Source organism: Mobula birostris, chromosome 2 (genome assembly GCF_030028105.1).
Source record: "Mobula birostris isolate sMobBir1 chromosome 2, sMobBir1.hap1, whole genome shotgun sequence".
Taxonomy (NCBI): domain Eukaryota; kingdom Metazoa; phylum Chordata; class Chondrichthyes; order Myliobatiformes; family Myliobatidae; genus Mobula; species Mobula birostris.
Window position 1 is genome coordinate 52,320,243 of NC_092371.1, and position 14,313 is coordinate 52,334,555.

The 14,313-nt window shown below is 39.6% G+C and overlaps 1 protein-coding gene across 2 annotated transcripts in view; it reads right to left on the reverse strand.

Annotated features, from left to right (window-relative positions):
- Positions 1–13,734, reverse strand: part of LOC140186512 (DEP domain-containing mTOR-interacting protein-like) — a 110,132-nt gene extending 96,398 nt beyond the window's left edge. For both annotated transcript variants that reach the window (XM_072240904.1, XM_072240896.1), the window contains exon 1: positions 13,470–13,734. In XM_072240904.1, the coding sequence (XP_072097005.1) occupies positions 13,470–13,708 (239 nt within the window). In that variant the 5' untranslated portion in view covers positions 13,709–13,734. The remainder of the gene's footprint in view (positions 1–13,469) is intronic.
- Between the last annotated feature and the right edge of the window lie 579 nt (positions 13,735–14,313).

Sequence of the window (14,313 nt, forward strand, 5' to 3'; positions counted from 1 at the left end):
TAATATACGTTATGCATGTTCTTGGTTATATTGGACCAATAAAAAGGAACGACCATCCTGGGTTGATTTGGAATTGAAAGTTGTGAAACAATTTCATTTAACTTCATTACTAGGAGCTCCTTTACTTGTACAATTAGCCAAAATTTCCATTCTAAATATAAATCCTATGATTATTACAATCAGTATGAATCTGGTACCAGTTTTGTAAGTTTTTTTAATCTTAAAAACTTTAACCTTTTTAGTTTAATTTATCGAAACTATTTATTGAAACCTTCACTTAGTTATCCTACCTTTTCTCTTTGGAGGAATAAAGGAATTTTTTCCTTTATGGACTTGTTTCAAGAAGGCCGATTGATGTCCTTTGAGAAATTAGGAACTAAATACTCTCTCTCATATTCACATTTTTTGCAATATCTTCAGGTCAGACATTTCTTACAAGAATATTTAAGTAATTTTCCATATATACAAGACTCTGACCTGTTAGACATTATCTTAAAAATGAACCCTTTAAGTGAAAGGTTTTATTGGGAAAATTTATAATTTACTATTACAACAGGATAACTATCCTTTACTTAAGATTAAGCAAGATTGGGAAAGAGAGCTTAACATGACCTTGATAACAGAGGATTGGTTGCGAATTTTGAAGCTGGTTAACTCTTCTTCGATTTGTGCCAGTCATTCTCTAATTCAATTTAAAATTGTACATCATTATTATTTGACAAAGGAGGGATTGTCTAAAATATTTCCTAATGTAAATAGCCAGTGTGATAGATGCAAAACTGAGATAGCTACATTGACACATATGTTTTGGTCGTGTTCTGTATTGAAACAATTTTGGAAATCTATTTTTTCTACAATTTCTAAAGCTTTAAAAATCAATTTACAACCTAATAAGTTGACAGTTTTGTTTGGTATAATTCCTCAATATATTCACCGTATTTCTATATCAGACCAATACGTAATTGCGTTTGTCACATTATTGGCTAGAAGGGCTATTTTATTAAAATGGAAAGATGCCTCTGCTCCCACTTTGATACAATGGTTCTCTCAGGTGATGTTATGTCTTAGTTTGGAAAAAATTAGAAGTCGAACTTTTGATCCCAGATTTGACTTCGAGAAAAGGTGGGGTTCTTTTGCCCGTTATTATCATTTGATTTGAGTTAATAAAGATGGTCTTTTTCTGATGCTTGGGTATATGGATTTGGTTGGCGGATAGATGTCTTTTTTTTAAATGGAAGCTTGTATGGCGTATAGCTCCGGGTTTGTGCTCCAAATGGTTTTTTTCTCGCCTTTTTTTTTGTTATTAGGGTCTTTTTTCCTGTTTTAGTTAGTAGGGGTTCTTTTTTTCTTTCTTTCTTTTTTCCAAAAAAAGCTTTAACATTTTGTTTTTTTATTATTATTGATATACTGTTCAGCTTGGTTGATAGTTTAACTTTTATTCTACATATGGATATGCTGTCTTGATTATTTTGATGTATTTTTCTCTGTTGTTGATTTTCAACAATTAATAAAAAGATTTTTTTTTTAAATCTGGAAGTGAAGCCCTGTTGTCACCTATGTTGCCTGATTTTACTTTATAAGAAGTGATAGCTTTCAAGCCATGCCACAATGGTTGAGCATCCTTCATTAATTCAAGTTTAATCAAGAATTACCACTTCACCCATGAGGTGGCTTTCTGGAGATCGTACCTGGACATCTTGCAACTTTCTTAGTCACTGGACTTGAATGCCTCTGACCTGGCCCTGACCCTCAGCAGATTTCACATCTCATGGCTCATAAAGGGCTTCTGGTTGGAGAAGACTTTAAATGATCTTGTGGGCATACACACAAATACAACTGCTTTAATGAAGTCCATGACAACCTGTGTGTATTCATTCAAATCCACAGATGAGTCCTTAAACATAACCCAGCCCACTGACTCAAAAAAATCTCGTACCCGCTCCTCTACCTCCCACAACCACCTCTTCGTTGTCTTAATTTTTGGAGCTTTGCACTTCAACCTCTGCCTGTATGCAGGTAGGACGACAGTCAAGTGATCCAATTTACTGAAATGCGGTCTGGACATGGAATGGTAGCCATTCCTCATCAGTCATCTAGTGTGTTGGGACCTTTGATGCTACAGATTATATGCTGATGGTAATTGTGAAGGGTATTCTTCAAACAAGACTATAATTCAAAGTGCATCAGGATGGACTGTTTCTTGTTTGGAGACGACATCATGCAGTATCTCAAGTGCTTGATTATACTCAGTCACTGGTGATATACAAACTGCGGTCAGGATTATGGAGGAAAACTCCCTAAGTAAATAGAACGGACCGCATTTGACCATTAGGTGTTCAAGATCAGGAGAACATGAGTTCGACAAAACCACCACAGAGATTTATCATGAAATAAGTTGACTCCTATGGGGAAAAAATATACAATATTTACATTGAGTGTATTGTGTTGTTTCAGGAAAAGAACAAAACCAGGAGTTAAAAGTAATTCATACAAAACTGTAACTGGCCCTGTTCCATACATTCTTACCTGCAGGCTATGAAGACTATGTCTATGGCAAATAATGTTTTCAGAAAAATGTGTTCAGGTTTGAAACTGGTTGCGAAAACAATTAGTGAAAGATTATTTCCACACCTCTGTATCAATAGCAATAAATTAAGGATTAGTATGGGAAGCATGGGGGGGATGGGCAAGAAGGTATTTTTCCAACATACCATGGTTGATTAAAGTATTGAATTAATTAACACAAGCAGTTATTAAAGCCAAATCAAACTGGCACATTAAAGGAATCAAAATAAATATTAAAACTTGTAAGAATATAAGTAGAAAAATAGAATATTCAATACAAGATTCAAATGAACAGATGTTTTCCTTGATGCAGAAATTTCATAATTTGGTCAACTTGAATGTACCCATGTAAGCACAGAGCTTTTAACTACCAACAGAACAATACAATACTTTCCCTTAAAAGTTAATAAAAATTCAACTCTGTTTTACCATGTCTACGTCTTTCTTACTTTGAAGATTAAAGTCAAGCATTTTTATTTATACAAGGGCTGCAATTAAAAATATTCCATGATAATGCTCATTTATTTTGTGCAAGCAGTTTAGTAGGATGCATTATTAGCAACCTTGAAGCATCTGGGAATGACTAGCAAAGTCAGCCTTGTTGGCATTATTCACATCCCAAAACCATAAAATCTAATTGACAAAGATCTTGGAATCCTGCATCTTCCCTTTCAACATGAGGCACGCCATAGCATGAAAAATGTCAGAAATAAATGTTTCCAGAGATTCTGTTATGAAAGGGCAAGTACAGATCGGAATACCAACAAATTGATTCAAGATGAAGTGGTCAGTTGCAATGAACTGCCATTATGTGCACTTGCTTAGAATATATATTTATAATTCCCCCCCCCCGTCCCTCTCACAATCACTCTTTGCCTGCTCTCCATCTTCCTCTGGGCTTCCCTACCCCTTTCTTTCTCCCTAGGCCTCCCATCCCATGATCCTCCCCCTTCTCCAGCTCTGCATCCCTTTTGCCAATCAACTTCCCAGCTCTTAGCTTCATCCCTCCCCCTCCTGTCTTCTCCTATCATTTCGGATCTTGCCCCTCCCCCTCCCACTTTCAAATCTCTTACTATCTCTTCTTTCAGTTAGTCCTGACGAAGGATCTCAGCCTGAAATGTCGACTGTACTCCTTCCTATATATGCCGCTTGGACTGCTGCGTTCTACCGGCACTTTGTGTGTGTTTTTTGTCTTTTTTCTAGTTTCTTATATACTTGAAATATTCTTAATTACAATCCACTTGGATAACTTCAATCAGTATCAATGTCCCACAATTGCTGGTTATAGGTGTCAAATTTGTCTTACATCATTTTTCTTGTAAATATCAATTAAAACACAATTTTTAAAACATTTCACACCTTTAACCTCTTGCATTAGTCAAATCTGCCATATTGTTAACCCATTTGTTCAGTACAATGGTACAGAATCCCTTTTAGTTTAACTGCCTGTATCAATAAATGAAAAGCAAACCACCTGGTTTGGCAGCTGTTCAAAACATCAGCCTTTAAATCTCATTCTCTTCTTGGCCAGCCAGACTTGGTAGCTGAATACAATCATTGTGACAAACAAGGTAAGTTTTTTCAAACGTAATGAGGCTAAATTTGCAAGCCTTTGATATCAGTGTAATGACTTGGATCAACAAGCATTAGCTGTGGAGTAGGTGATGAAATGTCTCATAGCACAATTTTGTGCTCAGGTTTGTAGCTGACAAGGCATCACTGGGCACAGGAAGCCATGAAAAAATACCATAAATTAAATGCAGCATATTTCAGACTCCACTGTACTGAGAATTTTTATGAAAATTAGTGGACCATTCCTGCTAATACAAAACAATTAACAATCAACTTCAATATGAGCCATGACGTAATACTTAAACCCTGCTTCACATGTTGAAGAGTGAAATTGTCTGCTCACTAAAGCTTTACATAGAAGCAGAGGCTTACACAAAGTAATTCACCTCATGGCTTAACCAACAAAAATATTCAAATATGCTGAAGATTTGTAAACATTCAATCAATATACCTCTTTTACAATTAAGCTGGCAAGATAGTTTGAATATTCCTCTCAAGATCATTCAGAAGTACTTAAAAATAAAAAAATATTTAAAATGAAGATGATTAAACATTTACGAAAATACCCAAAAATAATCATATTTAAACCATTAAAAGGACACTTTTAAAAAGTAACTTCTCAATCTTATTTTTTTTTACCTCATAAATAAACAGGCTTAATGGATCCGCTACCAGATTTGAACTCAGTGAACAAATTTGCACTCTCAGACGTGTGCATGGAGCACAGCTAGCAAGTGTGGGACTTTGCATTTGGCTGAGAATCCAAAACTTGATAATTCACAGAGAGGGGTTCACCAGTAGTTCACTCCAGAATGTCTAGTAATTCCCAGCAAGTTCTCACTCATTATTTCAGATAACCTAACAATTGACAAGGTTTAAATAGGTGCTTCAAAATGAGAAGAGAGAATGAGCAGACAGAGGTTTGGGAAGATAATTCCAGAGCTACAGAATAAAATAAATAATTGTCCTATAATGCATCTACAACTATGGTTGATCAAGGTGGCAGATTGTGAAGAAAATTACAGAAATAGGGCAGGGGTAAAATAGGATTATTAAATAAAACAAATGCGCTGTAAAAGTTAATTAAATCTGCAGGTAAATAAGGAAAGGTATAATGGCTTTAATGATAAAATAACGGAGGCAGAACTGGAACTAAAATCTGCAATAGAGGTAGAAGCAGATGCATTTGGCAGAACCTTGTCTTTGGCTCAAATATGACTCAAAGTTAGAAATGTCAAGTTCAGATTTAAACAAAGTTTAAATTGTTGGGGCGGGGGGGGGGAGATGAAATTCATTACAGGGGAATAGAGATTGTAGTCAACAACTGAAGATAATGGCTTAGGTATTTTCCATATTCGACTGAGGCTGATTTCTGCTCATCTGTGTAGAAAAATAATACTACAAAATACAGGCATTTGAGTGATCACAATACGCTGGTAAAATGTGTCACGCAATTCAGAAAATGAGGTGGCCAATGATAAAATGTTTGGAAACTGCAGGCATAAGGTTAGTTGTGTGATAGGAAATCAAACTGGTAGGTAGGAGGTGACAATGTGGAAGAAGTAGGAAATGCTACTCTGTATTTCACACACTTTTGAAGGATTGAACAAATGTATCTTGCACATAACTTCTGGTCTGCATTGTACTTATAACTGCTTGGTCTCAGTTAAAGATGGTGTTTACTCACTGCTACATTGGACATCGGAATTTGGCTGGTTGATGTGTAAATTTCCAAATAATTACCAACATTAAGTTGAAAAATAAACTCAATGATGATATTAATCTGCTTATGTAATAGAATCATTGAACATTACAGCACAGAAACAGGCCTTTTGGCCCTTTTTGGCTGTGCCAAACCATTTTTCTGCCTAGTCCCACTGACCTGCACCTGGACCATATCCCTCCATACACCTCCCATCCATGTACCTGTCCAAGCATTTACCACTTCATCTGGCAGCTCATTCCACACTCCCACCACTCTCTGTGTGAAGAAGCCCCTTCCCCAATGTTCCCTTTAAACTTTTCCCCCTTCACCCTTAACCCATGTCCTCTGGTTTTTCTCTCCCCTAGCCTCAGTGGAAAAAGCCTGCTTGCATTCACTCTATCTTTACCCATCATAATTTTATATACCTCTATCAAATCTCCCATCATTCTTCTACTTTCCAGGGAATAAAGTCCTAACCTATTCAACCTTTCTATGTAACTCAGTTTTCAAGTCAACTATAACTCAGTTTCTCAAGTAATAGTGAAACATTAAACATAATCATAGACAGAAATGTTCAATAATATGATGTCTCATCCCCGAGGGACAGTGAATTACAATTCAAGGGAAACTTTTTATGAACCAGTCTTTGAATGCATCTATAAAGAGGGTTAAGAGGCTTTTTTTTCTTCTCCACTAGCACACTCATTCAATTGGCAAAATGTCCTCACATTCACTCCAGAATCAGATTCAAAATCAGATTGAATATTACTGGCATATGTCATGAAAGTTGTTGACTTTGCAGCAGCAGTCGAGTGCAATACATAGTAATAGAGCAAACTGAATTACAGTACTTTCTCTATATTAAGTAGTGCATAAATAGGAATAAATAAGTAGTGAGGTAGTGTTCATGGGTTCAATGCTCATTCAGAAATTGAATGGCAGAAGGGAAGAAGCTGTTCCTGAATTGTTGAGTGTGTGCCTTCACTCTTCTGTATCTCCTTCTGATGGTAGCAATGAGAACAAGGCATGACCTGGGTGATGGGAGTCCTTAATGATGGATGTCACCTTTTTGAGGCATCACTCCTTGAAACTGTCCCAGATACGATGGAGGCAAGTGCTCATGATGGAGCTGACTGTTTCCAACTCTCTGCAGCTTACTTTGATCTGCGCAGCAGCCCCCCACCCACCCCACCCCCATACAGTAATGCATCTAGTTAGAATTCTCTCCATGGTACACCTGTAGAAATTAGCGAGTGCCTTTGGAAGCATACTGTAACAAATCTTCTCAAACTGCTTTTGAAATATAGCCTTTTTTGTAATTGCGTTGATATGTTGGGTCCAGGTTAGATCCTGAGAGATATTGACACCCAGGAATTCTTTCCACTTCTGATCCCTCTATGAAGACTAGCGTGCATTCCCTCATTATATCCTTTCTGAAGTTCACAATCAGTTGTTTGGTCCATAGAACCATAGAAACTACAGCACAGAAACAGGCCTTTTGGCCCTTCTTGGCTGTGCCGAACCATTTTCTGCCTAGTCCCACAGACCTACACACGGACCATATCCCTCCATACACCTCCCATCCATGTATCTGTCCAATTTATTCTTAAATGTTAAAAAAGAACCCGCATTTACCACCTCGTCTGGCAGCTCATTCCATACTCTCACCACGCTCTGTGTGAAGAAGCCCCCCCTAATGTTCCCTTTAAACTTTTCCCCCCTCACCCTTAACCCATGTCCTCTGGTTTTTTTCTCCCCTTGCCTCAGTGGAAAGGGTCCTACTGACGTTGAGTGCAAGATTGTTACTATGGTACCACTCAATTAGCTGATATACAGTGTCTATAAAAAGTGCGCACCCCCCTTGGAAGCTTTCATGTTTTGTTGTTTTACGACATCAAATCATTGAATTTGGCTCTTTTGACACTGATCAACAGAAAAAGACTCCTGCGTGTCAAAGTGAAAACAGATCTCTACAGTAATCTAAGTTGATTACAAATGTAAAACACACAAAATAATTGATTGCATAAGTACTCACCCTCCTTTAATATGACACACAAAATCATCACAGTGCAGCCAATTAGTTTTAGATGTCAGATAATGAGTTAAATGGAGATCATTGGGGGTGTTGTGGATAGTATGGAGGGCTGTCAGAGGTTGCAGCAGGACATTGATAGGATGCAAACCTGGGCTGAGAAGTGGCAGATGGAGTTCAACCCAGATAAGTGTGAAGTGGTACATTTTGGTAGGTCAAATATGATGGCAGAATATAGTACTAATGGTAAGACTCTTGGCAGTGTGGAGGATCAGAGGGATCTTGGGGTCAGAGTCCATAGTACGCTCAAAGCAGCTGCACAGGTTGACTCTGTGGTTAAGAAGGCATACAGTGTAATGTCCTTCATCAATCGTGGAATTGAATTTAGGAGCCGAGAGGTAATGTTGCAGCTATATAGGACCCAGGTCAGACCACACTTGGAGTACTGTGCTCATTTCTGGTCGCCTCACTACAGGAAGGATGTGGAAACCATAGAAAGGGTGCAGAGGAGATTTACAAGAACGTTGCCTGGATTGGGGAGCATGCCTTATGAAAACAGGTTGAGTGAACTTGGCCTTTTCTCCTTGGAGCAATGGAGGATGAGAGGTGACCAGATAGAGCTGTATAAGATGATGAGAGGCATTGATCATGTGGATAGTCAGAGGCTTTTTCCCAGGGCTGAAATGGCAGCCACAAGAGGACACAGGTTTAAGGTGCTTGGGATTAGGTACAGAGGAGATGTCAGGGGTAAGTATTTTACGCAGAGAGTGGTGAGTGTGTGAAATGGGCTGCCATCAACGGTGGTGGAGGCAGATACAATAGGGTCTTTTAAGAGACTTTTGGATAGGTATATGGAGCTTAGAAAAACAGAGGGCTATGGGGAAGTCCAGTAATTTCTAAGGTAGAGACATGTTCAGCACAACTTTGTGGGCTGAAGGGCCTGTATTGTGCTGTAGGTTTTCTATGTTTCTAGAGATGTTTGTGCAGTCAGGGTGTTTCAACTGATTGTAGTCAAAATACACCTGTATCCGGAAGGTCCAGCTGCTGGTGAGTCAGTATCCTGGTAAAAACTACACCATGAAGACAGAAGAACACTCCAAGCAATTCTGTGAAAAGGTTATTGAAAAGCACAAGAACATATGGATGGATACAAGAACATATCCAAGACACTGAATATCTCTTGGAGTACAGTTAAGAAAATCAACAAAAATGGAAAACTGCCTAGGGCTGGCCATCCTCAAAAACTGAGTGACCATGCAAGAAGGGGACGAGTGAGGGAGGCCACCAAGAATCCTATGACAGTTCTGGAGGAGGTGCAAGCTTCAGTGGCTGAGATGGAAGAAGATGTACATATAACAACTGTTTCCTGGTGCTTCACCAGTTGCAGCTTTATGAGAGAGTGGCAGAGAGAAAGCCACTACTGGGGAAAAAAACTCACTTGAAATCTCAGCTGGAGTTTTTCCAGAGGGTGTGTGACAGACTCTGAAATCAGCTGGAAGAAGATTCTATGGTTGATGAAACCAAAATTTAGCTTTTTGGCCATCAGACCAGACTACACAATATGATTGGATTAAGCCAAGCACTGCGCATCATCAAAAGCACACCATCTCTATTGTGGAGCATGGCGGAGGCTGCATCATGCTGGGGGGATGCTTCACTGCAGCGGGCCCTGGAAGGCTTGTTAAAGGTTAAGGGTGAAATGAATGCAGCAAAATACAGGGAAATCCTGGAGGAAAACCTGATGCAGTCTGCAAGAGAACTGTGATTTGGGAGAAGGTTTGTTTTCCAGCAAGATAATGACCCGAACCATAAAAGCAAAACTACACAGTAATGTCTTTAAAATGACAAAGTTAATGCCCTGCAGTGGCCACGTCAGAGTCGAGACTTCAGTCCAATTGAGAATTTGTGGCTGGACTTGAATAGGGCTGTACACTCACGATCCCCATGCAGTCGGACAGAGCTTGAGCAGTTTTTGTAAAGAGGAAAGGAGAAAAATTTGCAGTGTCCAGATGTGCAAAGCTGATAGAGACCTATCTGCAGACTCAAGCCTGTAATTGCCACCAAAGATGCAACTACAAAACACTGACCTGAAGAGGGTGAATACTTATACAATCATTTTGTGTTTTATATTTGTATTCAATTTAGATAACTTTGTGGAGATCTGTTTTCACTTTGACACGAAAGTGTCTTTTTCTGTTGATCAGTGTCAAAAAAGCCAGATCAAATCCACTGTGATTCAATGTTATAAAACTACCAAGGGGGGGGGGGGAGAGAATACTTTGTTATAGGCACTGTATTTCATTCCTGCGTGTTCTTGTCACCGTTTGAAATTCTGCCATCAGCAAACTTAAAGATGGCATTTGAGCTGTGCCTTGTCACACAGTCATGGGTTAGAGAGAGAGGAGCAGTGAGCTATGCTCACATCCTGAGGTGCGCCAGTGCTGATTGTCAGGGAGGTGGAAATGTTGTTTCTGATCCACACAGATCGTTCTCTACCAGCTAGGAAGTCAAAGATTCAGTCGCAGAGGGAGGTACAGAGTCCCAGGAGCTTTTCATCAGTACTGTAGGAATGATTATATTAAATGCTAAGCTGTCATCAATAAACAGCATCCTGTACCCATATTGAACTTAAAAATTTCACTTTTGTAGCCAATTGTCACCCTGTCCCACAATCTGTACGTCCTTAACACTTCCCTTCTTTGTCTAGATCCCTCGAATTCCATCTCAGACCAGTTACTAACATCTTTAACAAGCCACCATTTTGCAAGGACATCAAAGCATATAGATCAAAATTAGATAATTTGGCCCATCAAGCTTGTTCTAGCATTCATTGCTGATAAATTTTCAGCAATTCTCCCATCTTCTGTCCATAGCCCTTAACCCCTTTACTAATCAAGAATATATCAATTAATACACCGATTGACTAGGTCTCCACAATTCTGTGTGGTGACAAATTCCACAGATAAACCAACCTCTGGCTGTAGAAATTCATCATCTTAGTTTTAAAGGGACATTCCCTTAGTCTTAGGCTGTGCCTTTGGATTCTACACTCACTTATTAATGAAAACATTTTTTTCACATTCATTCTGTCCAGGCTTTTCAATATCCAGTAGGTTTCAGTGGGATTTCCCCTCATCTTTCTGAATTCCATCCAGTACAAACTCAGAGACATCAAATGCTCCTCACACATTAAGTCCCTCATTCCTGGAATGAACTAGACCAAAATTTCTCACAACTTTGAGGCATTCCACTCATGTACCTTTTAAATGCCCTCTTCTTTGAGATCTGGCTTTCCCTCTACTGGAGTGCCATGCTTCCTGCAAGTCTCTCCTCATCAACTCTTCAAAATGGACAAATATGAGAGTGGTAGTCACTTACCATCCGACCAGCCTTGACTTTCAGCACATTATCCTTCACAATTTCCACAATTTCAATGTGATCCTACCACCACAACCAGATCTTTCTCATCTTGAATTTTACACAAACTGCTCACTTTGCTGGCACCTTTGTCTACTATTCTCCAATCCCACTGGACCACCTGTCCATTCATACATTCCCTTCCCAACAGTCTCGGAACCAAACAAAGTTCAAAATAAATTATCAAAGTGCACATACATCACCATATACAACCCTGGGATTCTTTTTCTTGTGGAAATACTCAATAAATCTATAGAATAATAACCCATAACAGAATCAGTGAAAGACTGCACCAACTTGGGTAGTCAACCAGTGTGAAAAAGACAACAAACTGTGCAAATACAAAAAGAAAAAAAACAATAATAATAAAATAAACAATAAATGTCAAGAACAGGAGATGAAAAGTCCTTGAAAGTGAGACCATGGGTTATGGGGGCTCACTTTCAAGGACTCCTCATCTCATGTTCTCGACATTTATTGTTTATTTTATTATTATTGCTTTTTTTCTTTTTGTATTTGCACAGTTTGCTCAGTGATGGGGCAAGTGAAGTTATCCTCTTTGGTTCAAGAGCCTGATGGTTGAGAGGTAATAACTGTTCCTGAACTTGGTAGTGTGAGACCTGAAGCTCCAATGCCTGCATCCTGATAGCATCTACGAGAAGAGAGCTTGACCTGTGTGGTGAGAGTCCCTGATGATGAAACTGCTTTCCTGTGACAACACCCCTTGTAGATGAGCTCAATGGAGTTGGGGGGAAGGGGGTCCTGTGATGGACTGGGCCATATCCATTCTCTTTGTAGGGTTTTCCGTTCAAGGGCCTTGATGTTTCACCAGCATGTGATGCAACCAGTCGATATACTCTCCACCACAAAGGCTATAGAATCTTGTCAAAATATTAGATGTCATGATGTCATGCTCAATCTTCACAAACTTCTAAGTGGGGGCGCGCTGCCGTGCTTTCTTCATAATATCACTAACGTACTGGGCCCAGACAGCTCCTCTGAAGTGATAACACCGAACAATTTAAAGCTGCTGATCCTTTCCATTTTTGATCCCTCCATAAGGATGCCTCGTGTACGGCCGGTTTCCTCCTCCTGAAGAGAATAATCAGCTCCTTGGACTTGCTGACATCGAGTGAGAGGTTGTTGTTGTGGCACCACTCAGCCAGATTTTCTGTCTCCCTCTTATATGCTGATTCGGCCAACGACAGTAGTGTTATCAGCAAGCTTTAAATATGGTATTGGAGCAGTGCTTAGCCCCACTGTCAGAAGTGAAACTGCGATTCACTTGGATTTCTTCCACGCGTGCCCTACATTCATTGCTCACAGTGTGGCTTCCGCTACAATGAAGTCTCCAAGTGTAGATCGAGTGGCTACCTTGTGGAGCACCTATACTTAATCTACGGGGTAATTTTGGGCTTCCTGCTGCTTGAAGTTAAAATCTGCCTCAATCTCTTATGCATTCCAACCTGCCCATCTGCAACCTTCACCAATGCCATAGTGAGGCCCAGTACGAACGAGAAAAAAACATTTTCTGACTCGGCACTTTGCAACTTTCTCGAATAAAGATTGAATTCTCCAACACGAGGTGAACCGCTCATTATTATATTCAGATCCCTTTCTCTCCCTTTTATAACGTCTCGGTGGTCGTAAATCATCATCTTCCTTATCATCTGAACACTCTCTCAACACATTTCCAATACCGCCTCTTAGTCTTTCACCTCACCTCCCACCCACTGCTCCAAGTTCTACTTCGAAAAAGGCAAAGTCCCCACACTCTCAGTACCGAGGAAGAGACCAGAACCTAAAGGTTAACTGAGCCATCCCTCCACATACTTTGTTTGACCAGCTGAGTACTTTCATGTTTGTTTCTGATTTATAATTTGCAGTTCTACTGGTTATCCAGCTTTAAATAATGTTACTGTTACTTTGCATAAATTTCAAAGGGTTTTAAAATCTATCCAAAAAATCGATGTAAACGTGCAAACTGAATTATGATAGAAATGTACATCAAGTAGAATAACATTTTAATCGAAGTGCCCGATTTGTAAATAGTTAGAAATTTAACCTGGTGGAAGCGCTCTTTCCATACTTCTAAATTCTCTTTCAGGATTAGGACACATCACCGTGTGACAATGAACGCCCCGCTGTCTTCAAAAAGGGTGCATGCCGTTTCCGTACCTTAATTGCTCGCCTGTAATTAGTACTTCAGTTTTATAATGCCTTTCAGTCGCTTTCTTTTTCACGCTGTTCTGAAGACTTTCCATGTTTAAATAGAATTCCGCCTTCAAGTTGGCCGCCTCCCTAAACGGTACTGTCTGCACCTGCTGGCCGCGGTCAGACCAGGAGCACGGGAGTCCCGGCTTCCTGTGGTCAATTTCACAGCCTGCTGAACGATTGCTTAATCTTGATACTTCCATGCCCACATTTCCCTTCTCACTTCCAATTGAATCACACCGATTCTGCCCTCTCTCGGTCTGTTTTGCATCTAACAGACTGAATTTCAGTAATCTGATGTTTATTGATTTTACACTGGAAGACCAAGAAAGGTAGCGAATCGTTCCTGTCCAAAACTCATGTTTCATGCAGATTTTTAAAAAAGTCGGATAAATTTGCCTCATCCCATGAAGAGTAGACGCTTAGGATGGGTGTGGCTGGTGATGGGGCAGGTGGTCTATTGAAGTTCTTATTTGTGCATTTTTGGCCCTTTATACTGCATTTTATTGAATACAATTTGTACAACAGTGGAGATCAGCCTTGTGCTTAAGCTTTCTCATCAGCAACTCAAGGCAGGGCACCCCATTATCATCTTAATTCTCTAGTTCATCTTTTCTATTGATGCTTTCTATATCTATCCTAATTGAAAAAACAACACTACTTGACAGGACATAGTCCATGTCAGGCATCTAGTATGGTCTTCAGCCGCTCCCAGCTTGGAAGTGGGACCAGTAATTACAGAGTGAGGTACCAGCAATCTCATTCTCAGCCCTATTCATCTTCCCATTTCAATCACCACCCATGCTCA